Raw genomic sequence first — 12,765 nt, 5'->3', positions numbered from 1 at the left:
ACTTTGAAAAAATGTGGAACTATTACTAGGAAGCCACTGTGCAGTATGCTGTGTTGATCCACAAATACGCCACAAAGGAAGAAGAGTTGGTTTCTGTACCCCACTTTTCTCTTTCGTAAGGAATCTCAAGGCAGCTTACAATCACCTTTGCTTCCAGTCCCCACAAAAGGCACCTTAAGAGAGAGAGAGAGAGGGGGGGGGCACAACTGGCCCAAGGTCAACCAGCTGGCTGTACATGGAAAAGTGGGGTACTGAAACACTGGACTTACTTGAAGATTTCTTCTCTTCAGTGGGGCAAAGTTCTCCAAAACTGGTTAAGTCATTACTAGCTCCAGGCAGGGCTAATGCAAACTAGTATGCCTCTCCAGGACGAGAATGAGCTGTCCCTTCCAGGCATAGACTAGCCTAGCTCCCCAATACAACAAATGGCTTAATTTTAATCACCTTAATAACAGTTAAGTATAATGGGAGCCACGTTTTTAACATCCACCACGTATACATCAGCTGATGAACAGACACCTTCCACAATACATAGAAGAACATTGTGGTGGTATAATTGGAGGACTTCGCCCCACTGAAGAGAAGAAACCTTCAGGTAAGTCCAATGTTTCGCTCTCCTCCAATGGGGGAAGTCTTCCAAAACTGGTTATATAACGAAGCTAAGACAGGGTAGGCACAGAAACTACTGCACTGTGTTCATGCCAGCCCATTGGAGAACTCATCTCCCCAAAGCAGTCTCGGTGGAGTTCTGCTGGACCATTATGAAATGTCTAACCCAGGAGTAGTCAAACTGCGGCCCTCCAGATGTCCATGGACTACAATTTCCATGGGCCCCTGCCAGCATTTGTTGTCAGGAGCTCATGGGAATTGGTCCATGGACATCTGGAGGGCTGCAGTTTGACTACCCCTGGTCTAACTAAACAAGAAAAGGAAAACCAAGTTGCTGCTTTGCTTGGTTCTGAGTGCAGCTGAAGTTGCTGCTGTCCTGATAAGATGGGCTATAACCATTACAGGTTGTCTCAGCTATAAATACCATACACCTTCTTGATGCAAAGTCTTAATGCAGATAGCCACAGTGGTTTTAGAGATTTTACCACACAAGTAAGATGTACCTGTGAAAATCTAAATGTTTTATCAGTATATATGTGGAGAGCCCCTCAGACAACAAACATAATCCCTTCCTGATCTCTGCTGAGGGAACTGTGGCAGAAAACCTGAAGTTCTAACTGCTGGTTTAATAACAAAACAGTATTTACCTTCGGAGTAACGTGTCAGTGCTGACTACTACCATAACCTTGTTGAAGGTGCAGAGTTCCTTATATACCAATAAGGGTACAGTCTGCATAAGGTTTTTTACCCACTCCCAGCTTGAATAAATCCCTCCCATCTACACTGAATTCGATTTCCATTTTGATTTTGGGCACTTTAAATTTTCCCTCTGCAACATGCATGACTGATCCAGAGTGACCCTGCCTTTCCCCCATGATATCCAGAAGTGGATATAAGCCTCAATATTTGAAAAATCGCCATCAGTAAGTGTGCAGATTTCTGCTTTTTGTGAATTAACTTCCTTTTCCACGTGTGACAGCTAAAATGGTCTGACAGTAGCAAAGCAGTCTTCCCTGACTGGCCAGGGCATCAGTTCAAAGACTTCTTGGTTCCCCATTGCAAGGCTTCCCTTCCAAGATTAATTTTTGTCCTCCTTTTGGAATATGTTTTAAAGTGACTGCACTCCAGAATCCCACATCTCTCAGAAGAGATTTGCCTCATTCTGTGAGGCTGCTGCTGGCTCGGTTCAGCTACCCCCACTCCCATTAAGGAAAGGAAGGAAAGAGATGAGCAGCCTCCTGCTGTACTTGGCTTCTTTACAGGTGGTCACCTCTTTAATGCCGGCTGGACTTCACCCATCCACCCATTCTGCATTTCTCAGGTCTTTACTACGAATCAAAAAAGTGTTAGGAATGCTTTTTCCTCTGTGTTATGGCTGTAATCAGAGCCACTCCCATTTACATGGTAAAAACTCTTGGTGGTGAAGAGACCAAAAGGTAAGGCCCTTACATGGAAGTGTTGTTCCATGAATGCAAGCCTGTGTTATTGTTTAGGAATAAGCCTCCAAGAAATTTAAGGAAATCAGGTAATAATTCCTCTGGATAGTCTGCAAGATCGTGCGCAGTGCTTCCATTCTGATTTCCGTGGGGCTGGGAACAGAAACAGACCATACTCTCTTGTAGATATGAAGGGATGGAGTCTGCTCTAACGTCCCTATACCCTGGAGATGTTGTATAGTCTCTTGAAAAGGGCTAATTTCCTCTTGTTTCGTGGGACTGGAGAATATAGGAAACTGTGAAGACAAAACATTGTTATTCTCTCCCATTTCCACATGCCAGGGTATATCTTACTTCCAGACATCTAGGTATGTGAAAAACACACTCCAGCAGATCTTACTGTCTCCAGAAGCACTACTTTCCCCAAACAGCAAATCTTTTGGACACCAGGTAGGAATTGGCAATTGTTTCCACATTCCAAGGTTTCAGCCACAAAATCCTCCTAACCATGATTTTTACCTAAGTTCTAGATGAAAACTGTAAAGCATCTTGAGGTGAATCCACAGCAAACTGACAGGCAATCTTTATATTCAGACATTATTATTATTTAAGAACCAGGGTGTCTGATCAAGATCTTATAACAGGCTGTCATCCCAAATGACGGCTATCCTAGCCAGATTAAAAACAGCCACATTCTGTTAGCCTTTGTCTTTAGCAAGAGTCAGCCGCTGTCTGTCAGAGAAAGCGTTAATGTTTATTGACACTAGTTGCTAGTGGGAACAGGCAAGTGTGGGTCATGTGATATTTTTATTGTTATACAAAGTGTTAAATGTCTGCAAGTAATAATGGAAGAGAAGGATTTCTACTAGAGTTCTGTTGATGAGCTATAGGAAATTATGTTTTTCTTGTTTCCCCTACTCTGGTAGTCTAGTAAAATACTTTTAAATATTTTAACCAGCCTAATCTGGTCTCATCATTTTTTATTGCAATTGCTATTGCTACTTTTATACAAAATGTCCTCATTGGATGGTCACCAAGGTCGCTTTCTAAGATGTCTTTTATGCAGCTGTCCACAGGATCTTGGAGAACATACTCCCCCACCCTCTAACCATACTGCTTCTGCCATAGGGTATCTACACAGTGCCACAGTGTAGCACTGCCATAGGGTATCTCCTGAAGGCATCTTTTAGGTCTTCTCTCACCTCATGGTGGAACCTGTAACACCTCTCAGTAACTGAATGTAAGGACACCCCCCTCACCTAGGATTGTCTACTGAGCTTTCCGCACCTTCTCAAAATTTTCACTCAAATGCTTTGCAGCGGTCTCATCCATCTCTACCTAATTATCTGTAGAGTTCTATCCTCCTCCTGAATACTATGACAACTGTGGGGAGGAAGTCCCCTTACCAGTTTGTCTTCTCCTTCTTGTGGCCAGACAATCCTGTTGCTGATGAGGTAGAGTAGCCAATATCAGGAGGACAGGGAGAGAACTTGTTCTAACAATGTCAAAGAATTCCTCTATTGCCACGAATCACAACTGTTAGGCAGTTTTTTGTGGCTCCCTCTGTTTTCCTGGAGTTCCCCACAGTTTAGTAGCCATCCATACAGGACAGGAGAAAACTTTGTTAGGCCCAATGCCCCAGACCAGGGGTAGTCAAACTGCGGCCCTCCAGATGTCCATGGACTACAGTTCCCATGAGCCCCTGCCAGCAAATGCTGACGAGATGGCAAATGCTGGCAGGGGCTCATGGGAATTGTAGTCCATGGACATCTGGAGGGCCACAGTTTGACTACCCCTGCCCCAGACCATCCAGGTTGGAGTTATACAGGCAGGAAAACAAAAGAAAAAATGGCAGGCTTACCAAATTTCTCATTCCCACCCTTAGTCCTGAGGATCCGAAAGGACCTGGATTGTAAAGGGGTCCTGTTTACGTAGCCCCCCACCCATGTTCTGGTGCTGTGCACTGGATATTACCAGAGCGCTGTGCCTACCACCTGGGTTGGCTTCGCTGCTGCACTCTGCACCACTGTCCCATAGACTTTTTGTACAGCTGCTTCCACAAAAACCACTGTGCCGCACTATTTCTGGATGCATGTTTGTGGTTTCCACAGCAGTTTCCTCCCCCACTGCTCTTACCAAAAAGGGGTAAGGGAAACCTCTGGCAGTGATTCCTTCAGTGTCTTTTTCCATCCCTGCTCCTTCTGAGCTGGGGTGAGGGACACTCGCTGTTGAAGGGTCTGGGGATGTGTCCATCTTGGTCTTTGCCTCCCCAGGACAGTTCCAAGAAGGGAGAGAAAAAGAGCTCTGCCTATCTCCATGTCTGCCTCCACCCTATTTAAAATGTGTCCCAGCACTTCCTTTCATGCTGCTGCCAGTAGCTGCCTCAGAGTGACCCCCTATACATGCTAAGAAGTGGTTGCCAGTGGGCAGATCGGCTGATGTTGGAGCCAAGAAGGTTGCCAATCCTGTGGGAGGAGGAGTAAGAAAGATGAGGAAAAACTGTGCAGTCACCATTTTGGTGTCCCCTGTGTTGCAGGCTGGCCTGGCACACTCGATGGAGCTTGTTGAATTAAAAATCTTTACTCTGGGGGAATTGAAAAAACTTCACATTGAGGGAACAAGCAGTTAGGAAATTCCCTGGGCCCAGAAGACCGCCTCACCACACTGCAGGAACCTACGCTTTCCAACGCGTTGGGAGCCTGTGGCCGATCTTTCCTTTTGGCTTCTTCAATATCTTCCTTCAGGCCATGTGACGAGCCCTCTCCTGGGCCCAGTATATGGACAGGGGGTGAGGTTTATACAAGACTTCTCTCTCTTCTGACTGTTCAGGGCCAGAGAGACTCCTTTGGTTTCCTTTCTTCTAGCCAGATCCATAGATTACGTTCTGTCTCCATAGCCAATCATAGGCTATTACAGACAGGTTGAAGAGCGGTGCTCTGAACATCCTGTTGGAGCAGCAGGGCGAAAGAGACTGGAAGGGACATTCCATTCATCCTGGAGAGGCATACTAGTTTGCATTAGCCCTGCCTGGAGCTAGTAGATGCATGACCTAATCACCTTTACCATGTGCAGCCAGCTGGTTGATCTTGGGTCTCTCTCTCTGCCTTACGGTGTAGTGATTAAGAGTGGCATTCTCGAAACTATTTCTGTGGTAACTTTTCAGAATGTTCTGTTTTGTCCTAACTGCATTTCAGTTACTGATGACATTGAGGAGATGGCACCCTCTACAGGAAAAAAGTGGATAACACAAAAATGCACATCCGTAATTCTTTCTCCAATCCTATTTAATATCTTCATGCGCCATCTTGCTCGGCTGGTGCAGAAGCTTGGGCTCGGGTGTCATCAATATGCAGATGAAACCCAGCTCTTTCCCCTAATAGATGGCCACCCCGATTCTCCCCTGGAATCCCTAGCCAGATGCCTGAAAGCAGTGACGAGATGTCATCTGAAGTTCAACCCTTCAAAAACGGATGTTCTGTGGCTGGGTAGGAAGGAACCATGCAAGGAAGCGCACTTACCCAACCTGGATGGAGTACAACTAACAGTTCCTTACTCCACCAGAAACCTGGGTGTGAGCCTCGATGCCTCTCTTTCCATAGAGGCTCAGGTCGTGAGAGTAGCACAACACGCTTTCTACCATCTGCACCAAGCCAAGCACTCTACTTGGTCCCAGAACATCTAGCCACAGTGATCCATGTGGCGGTCACCTCTAGACTAGACTTCTGCAACTTGGTCTATGCAGGCCTGCCCTTCCCCTTGATCCAGAAACTGCAACTGGTCCAGAATGCTGTGGCCAGGATCCCCACAAATACACTGGGGAGGGCACATCTCTGGCCAGCATTCCAACAACTCCACTGGCTCCCAGTTGAATTTCAGATCGGGCTTAAGGTTTTGGTAATCACCTTCAAGACCATACGTGGCCTGAGCCCAGTGTATCTGAGAGACCGCCTCCCTGCCTATACCCCCAAGAATCCTCCACCAACTCCAACTGGCTGGTGATCCCTGGCCCCAAAGAAGCGTGTTAGTCCTCAACCAGGGCCACAGCTTTCTCTGTCCTGGCCCCCACCTAGTGGAAAGAGCTCCCTGAAGACATCAGGGCCCTGCCTGAACTCCCAAAATTCCACTGGGCCTGTAAAAGGGAGCTCCTCCACGAGACATTTGATAAAGACAGTCCAAACTAATAACATCCGCTGGCCCTCCAGACACCCCCCCTGATCTGAACCTAAGCCAGCCTCCCATAGGTTTATATTAGACTTTATGAAAGTGATTGTTGTATTATAAATTGTTATAATCCATGCTGTTCAACCTGGAACCCACTGTTGTGACTGTTATTGTTATTACTGGTATGATATGTATATTATTCATGATTTATGTAAACTGCTCTGAGCCTCACGGGAGGGCGGTATAGAGATACAATAAATAAATAAGTAAATAAACAAAAATAGAATTTCAAACTGTAACATAGTGATTGAAGACACATGGTGCATTTTTTAATTTAAAGAAATAAGCCCTGGGAGGGATTTTCTACTGTACCATGTCTAACACATATCACCTTTTCTAAATTTCAATGGGCTTTTTTGAAGGCTCGGTTCAATACATTCCCATAAGCACTGCTAAGTGGAAGACTGCAGCGTGTGCCTATAGAGGACCTACTATGCCCTTGCAATTCAGGTGCAATTGAGTTGACTGCCCACATTATATTATAATGTGACTTTTATAGGGTTGCTAAAAGCCGTTTAATCTTGCCCTTGCTATCTAGGTTCCCTGAAGTTACAGATGATCATCTAATTGTCACTTTGCTTGCAGATAAAGAGAACTCTATTTCTTACACGGTGGCAAAGTTTTGCTACACTGCCAGCAGAGTGCAGAAATCTTTGGTTACTGTTGATGCTGAATGACCTGACTGTCAAAATGCTGTATTAATGTTTGTGGTTTTGTTTATTCCCTGATGCTGAGTGTCCTGACCGTTAAAACGCTGTAACAATGTATGTGGTTTGTAGATACGTTGATGCTGGTCAATGACCGTAAATAAAGAATCTAATCTAATCTAATGTAAAGAAATTAAATTTTAATTTAAAAAAATTAAATAACTTTACTCCAGCTTTCCAAAAGTTCAAGGTGGTTTACAACCCAGGTTTGAACCCCTGTTCTGCCATGGACACTTGCTAGGGGGCCTGAGGACACTCACTCACACACTATCAGCCTCACCTACATCACAAGGTTATTGTAAAAATACAACGCAAGAGGGGGAAAAGGTAAGCCGCTTTGACTCCCCAAAGTAGAGCGGCATGAATGAAGTAACTGAACAGATGAGACAAACAACACTTCTTCTTCTGTATGGAAAAATGGCATTGTTTCTTAATGTTACCACTTTCCCAGCTTGCAATGTGCTTTTTTCCCAAGTAAGATACATAGGAAAATGTAACAAAACAAAGATCACAGATCTTACTTTAATAGACTCCGGTTGCATCACAGGGGCTGGCATGGCAATGGCACTTTGAGCATAAACTTGGTGATAGGCTGCTTGAACTCCATGATCAGAATATGGCTAGAAAGCGAACAAGTATTTAAAAAATAAACACATGGAGAATAAATATAAGGTAAAATAAACCAACTAACATGCATGAAAAAAAAGGAAATATAGCATGACTAAAATGTGGAATTTGCTGCCAGAGGATATAATGGCGGCCTCCAGAGGAACTGGTTGGCCACTGTGTGAGACAGAATGCTGGACTAAATGGGCCTCTGGTCTGATCTGGCAGGGTTCTTCTAATATTCTTATTTGGCTTGCTGCCATCAGATATAGTGTAGTAACCAGCCCTGACACTTCTGGGACAAACCACTGCCTGACCCTTCTTTTATACACATTCTTTGCAAACATATATGCACCTGTTTTTAACTCCATGCAAAAGAAACAGGAAAAAACTGTGTTAGTATCCACTGGAAGGGGGGGGGGGGTTATTGGAAAAATATACTTGAGCTTAGTTGCAACATTTGGAAAACTCTTCTCCCTCTCCTGTTTCTGAATTGTTTTTACATAAGTTTATTTTATTGTATGGTATGTGCATTTCAATTTAATTTAATTTTTGAATGAAATGCTTTTGTTTGGTTTAAAAGGCTTTTAAGACATTAACAGGTTGGGTTGACCTGATGAGGGCAAAAAGGCAGGATGCAAATTTTGTAAATATCATAAAATCTGGTAAACAAGCTCTAAAATCTCTGGCCCCAGAGAAGCATGCCTGGCCTTGACGTGGGCCAGGGCTTTTTTGGTCCTGGCCCAACCTGGTGGAATGAGCTCCTGGAAGAGCTGAGGGCCCTAATGGAATTGTCTCAGTTCCGCAGGGACTGCAAAACAGCTCTTCTGCCAGGTCTTTGGTTGAGGCTGGGTTTCAGGGACAGCTGGGGCCCCTCCCCTGGCCAACGCTATACCACTCTGCGATCCTACGCCTGTGATAGTTGACTGTAGATTGAGGAAGGATTGGGGATTATGCTGCTCTTTTATGTGTTTTTATAGTATTGTGGATTTATGACTGTTTTAAGGAGGTTTTGTTTTTTGTGTAACCCACCACGAGTCTACGGAGAGTGGCGGAATATAAATCAAATCAATCAATCAATCAATCAATCAATCAATCAATCAATCAATCAATCAAAGAAATCAATGACTGCCACACAAGCTACTTTGTGGTGAAGAGAGGGACAGATCAGCCCTCTGATGGCTTGATTTTCTCTCAAAAGGATCCCAAGGAATTCTGAAGTGTTCAGTTATGAGCAAGTGCTTTCTCCGTATATTTACTATGTACTTTATCCAATTAGTTAGTCTAGAAAGAATCACTCTTCTAGGGTGGATGCATTCCACTAGTAGTTTACCCAATGTAAGTACCTCTGGAATTGCAGCTTCGATTAGAGAAAGAGGGGGAGGTACACATCCACCATCCTGTGTAATCTCCAGTGGCTGGAAAGTAATTTCAGAAGGGTGCAGATAAAAGAATGAGGTGGGAGAGGCAGGAGACTGAATAAAAAAGAAACAAATATTTAGTTAAGAGTTTTATCTCGCTCAGTTCTCAGAAGAGTTAAGATTAGAGATGCACTTTAACACTAAATTCCCATAGAGAATTGAAACAACTACTACCAGAATATTTTTTAAGTACAGTTAGAACACAGATGACCTACACTCAGCCATGCCAATATTACTGCCTCATTTGCAAAACATATGATGAAAGAAAACAGTTTACCTCTTGGCTGGGCATTCAAACTAACAGTGATGGAGGGAAGATGCAGAAGCCTGCCTCCGTTTCAGTCTCCTGCCTTTTTATTGTTTTCTTACTCTCACCAGCAGGTTGACCATACTTTGCCCTCACCTGGAAATGATTCCTGCAATTCTGACTCAAAATAAAGGCAATCTGTCCTTGTTTGGGATATATAAAAGGAAATACTATTTGGCAGAGAGAAATATTAAAATGTGTAATTCGCTGCCAGAGGATGTTGTGATGGCCACAGGTATGATCAACTCCAAGAGGATTCGATAGAGTCATGGAGGATAAGTCTGTCAACGGCTACTAGGCATGGTGACTGAGGGGAATCTCCACATTCAGAAGTACTAATCCTCTTAATCCCAGAACCAGGAGGCAACATCAGGGCCTGTTGTTGGCTGCCCAGAGGAATTGGTTAACTTCCATTTGAAGCAGGATGCTGGACTAGATAGACCACTGGTCTGATCTAGCAGGGCTCGTTTTATGTTCTTAATCCCTCAAACTAGCCAAAGACACGGCGAGAAGCTCAATTTTCACCCAGGCATCCTGCCCCAGTTCCATGTTCTTCAATGTTGTTCTTCAGAAGTAAGAACATACCAACATTTCCCCCATCCCCCAAAGTGGAATCCAGATGGGGAAACTGCAGCAGACAGAAGCAGAAGTGGCTTTTGCTGCTCACAATTTCTTCTGTGGAGAAGGATGAACATGAACTAATCAAATGATGTGAATGCAACCTAAATTGGTAAAGCTCCAGCCTTTGCAGTGATTGGCAAATATTATTACAACTCTGTTTTGTACACAGGAGATCTGATCCCCTATTCCATCAGGCAGTAACTGCAAGTTGAGGGAGGGGGCAGTGCATGACTCAGGGCTCCTTTAAGGCCTACTAGCCCAATACACATCTGACTGAGGCTTCTCAGAATCACTGCCTGGTGACCTGGAAATCAGCCTGCATGTATTGGCCCAGGACAGGGCCTTGAGGGGGGAGAGGGCTTTCTTTCAGGAGGGCAGGAGCATGTATGGGCTGCAGGTGGTACCAGGCTGGAGCAGACCAAGGAAAATGCACTAACTCCTGAATCTAGAGGAGGAGAAACTAAGAGAGGCTTTACAGAAGATGGTACCTTCCTAACCCGCCCCCCGCCCCCCAGTGTACTGAGGGGCACTGAGATAAAGGGGGACTTTGCAAGGGGACTGAAACCGGCCGACCCTTCCTGCCACAAATTTCCATTTGAGATTACGAATGCTGCCCTGAATTAGCTGGAGGAAGCAGAATGTAAATGTAATAAACAAACAGGTAATGAGTACCGAATACATTACCTGTGGAATACTCCACTGCCACTGTCCTGGAAGACACTGTGCTGGAGCCTATAGCAATTGAAAACAAGATAGTTTGCAAAAAAGATTACTGCAACATTAAGCTCTAGCATGTATGCAGCTGATAAAATAAGACCAATGATGATGGTTGGTTGAATACTCCAGAAGATGGTGGCCGGAGTAGTTGCATAACCAGACAGCGCCTGCATAAAACATTCAAGCCACCAAAAATACCAATCAAATAGCCATCAAATCTGGCCAAAATCAGAAAACAATAATCTGGTGAACTAAACAAAAAGAGGACTAATTAAAAGAAAATTAATCCCACATAATCCTGGAAAGAAACTGACAACAGCAAAACTGACAACAGCAAACAGCTAATTCAATAACAAAACCCCTTATCAGCCAGCAACAGAAAAATCATAATCTATACATTGAAACCAAGGAGGAGGATGAAAACAGGGTTGCACTTAATTGTAACTGTTATTCATTTAGTGGTCTTCTGTGTAGTCACACCTAGAATCTGCATCTTTGCAGAGCCTGCCATGGAAATGGAGTTAGCAAGCTACCGTACATACTCGCATATAAGCCGACCCGCATATAAGCTGAAGGTGGGAAATGCTCCATCATCACAGGCTCTCCCATCCAGCCTCCTCTCCAACAAATACAGAAAAGTCAAGAGGATGAATATCTGCTGGTTTTTGTACTCCGATTTCACTAACCAAAGGAGTCTCAAAGCGGCTTACAATTGCCTTCCCTTCCTCTCTTGATGCCAGACACCTGAGAGAGCTCTGACAGAACTGCTCTGTGAGAACAACTCTGGCAGGAAAACCAAACAGTGCCCCCCAGGTCAGCAAACCAGGGCAGAACAACAGTACCTGAATTTGGCAACCTACTACAACAAGTACAACAGCTACCAAACTGGGAGAATGGACAACTCTAACTACAACTGCAGTGTCCCCCCAGAGCAAAACACTGAAATAAAGAACTGTAAAACTGAACACTGAAAGAACTGCAAAAATCAACTTTTGAAAGAAACACAAGTCAGAGGAAGCTCAGTTTGTAGTATACATTTGCAAAAGGCAATGCAATGATTGGCTGATTGGAGAAGGCTTTTATTTCAATTACCGTATATACCCATGTATAAGCCAGGAGGGTTTTTTCATTGTGAAAAAGGTGCTGAAAAACTAGGCTGATATGTGAGTATATAGGGTATATATTAAAAAAATGTAGAAGCTCCCCAAAGTGTTCACCCCACCCCTCATGGAGGGTGACTTTCCAACCCAAAATCATGTGATGTGGGAGGAATTAGCTCTCTCCCCTCAGTTCTCCTTCTTGCTGTCAGAACAGGCAAGTCAATCAATCATCAGTGGCCCACAGTGGGGAACAAGGGAGGGTTTTTTGACTGCACAGAAGACCACTCAATGAACAACAGTTACAGGTAAGTGCAACCCTGCTTTTATCTTTGTGGCTTCTGTGCAGTCACACCTGGGAGACTAGCAAGATCTCTCACCCTGGAGGAGAGTGTGGGCATATACTGTGGAAAAATAGATTGAAATCCCGCTCTACCCACAGAACCTCTCTCTAGGAGTTGACATCTATAATATAGCAGTGGACAAATTTGGATCATTGACCAGGTCATCCACCACAGATGTCCATTAGAAGCTATCTAGCTGTGAAGACTAGAGAAGAAAAATTCTGAGCATATGACTAATGCAGAGAGACACCAATAGGGCCATCTACCTGAGACCAAGATTAAGCCAGTTTAAGAAACAGCTTATCAGACATTAAAGTATCTTTATCGAGGTATATCCATTTCAAGACTGGATTAGCAGCCTAAAACTGCTAAACTAAAACAGTAGGATCCTGAAACATCTCTTGTAAACAGAGCCCTCTGTATTATAAGCTAGATGTATGAACAAGAAAAAAGGACAAGAGGGAGACCTCCTGACCTTGGAGTTACACAGATACCACTTGGGAGAGAAACTGCTTTTAGTCTTAACTAGGGTTGTGTGCGGCGACATCCGAATCGGCTGTTCCAGGCTGCCGCAGCCAGTGCTGCTCCGCTCCATGCCTGCGTGCGCGCGCCGAGTAATGCACCAGCATCCGCACCTCCCCTCCTTCCCCGCGTCAGCCAGGAATGGTCGATTCGGACG

The 12,765-nt window shown here is 44.4% G+C and overlaps 1 protein-coding gene across 2 annotated transcripts in view; it reads right to left on the bottom strand.

Annotated features, from left to right (window-relative positions):
- Window positions 1-12,765, bottom strand: part of BOLL (boule RNA binding protein) — a 36,331-nt gene that overhangs the window by 5,563 nt on the left and 18,003 nt on the right. For both annotated transcript variants that reach the window (XM_077319341.1, XM_077319342.1), the window contains exons 8-10: window positions 10,613-10,660; window positions 8,926-9,054; window positions 7,495-7,593 (exon numbers count right to left, since the gene is read on the bottom strand). In XM_077319341.1, coding sequence (XP_077175456.1) covers window positions 7,495-7,593; window positions 8,926-9,054; window positions 10,613-10,660 — 276 coding nt within the window. The remainder of the gene's footprint in view (window positions 1-7,494; window positions 7,594-8,925; window positions 9,055-10,612; window positions 10,661-12,765) is intronic.

The sequence above is a fragment of the Paroedura picta genome, chromosome 2 (genome assembly GCF_049243985.1).
Source record: "Paroedura picta isolate Pp20150507F chromosome 2, Ppicta_v3.0, whole genome shotgun sequence".
Taxonomy (NCBI): domain Eukaryota; kingdom Metazoa; phylum Chordata; class Lepidosauria; order Squamata; family Gekkonidae; genus Paroedura; species Paroedura picta.
The sequence above is the reverse complement of the archived record's forward strand: the minus strand, read 5'-3'. Positions and strand labels throughout refer to the sequence as shown.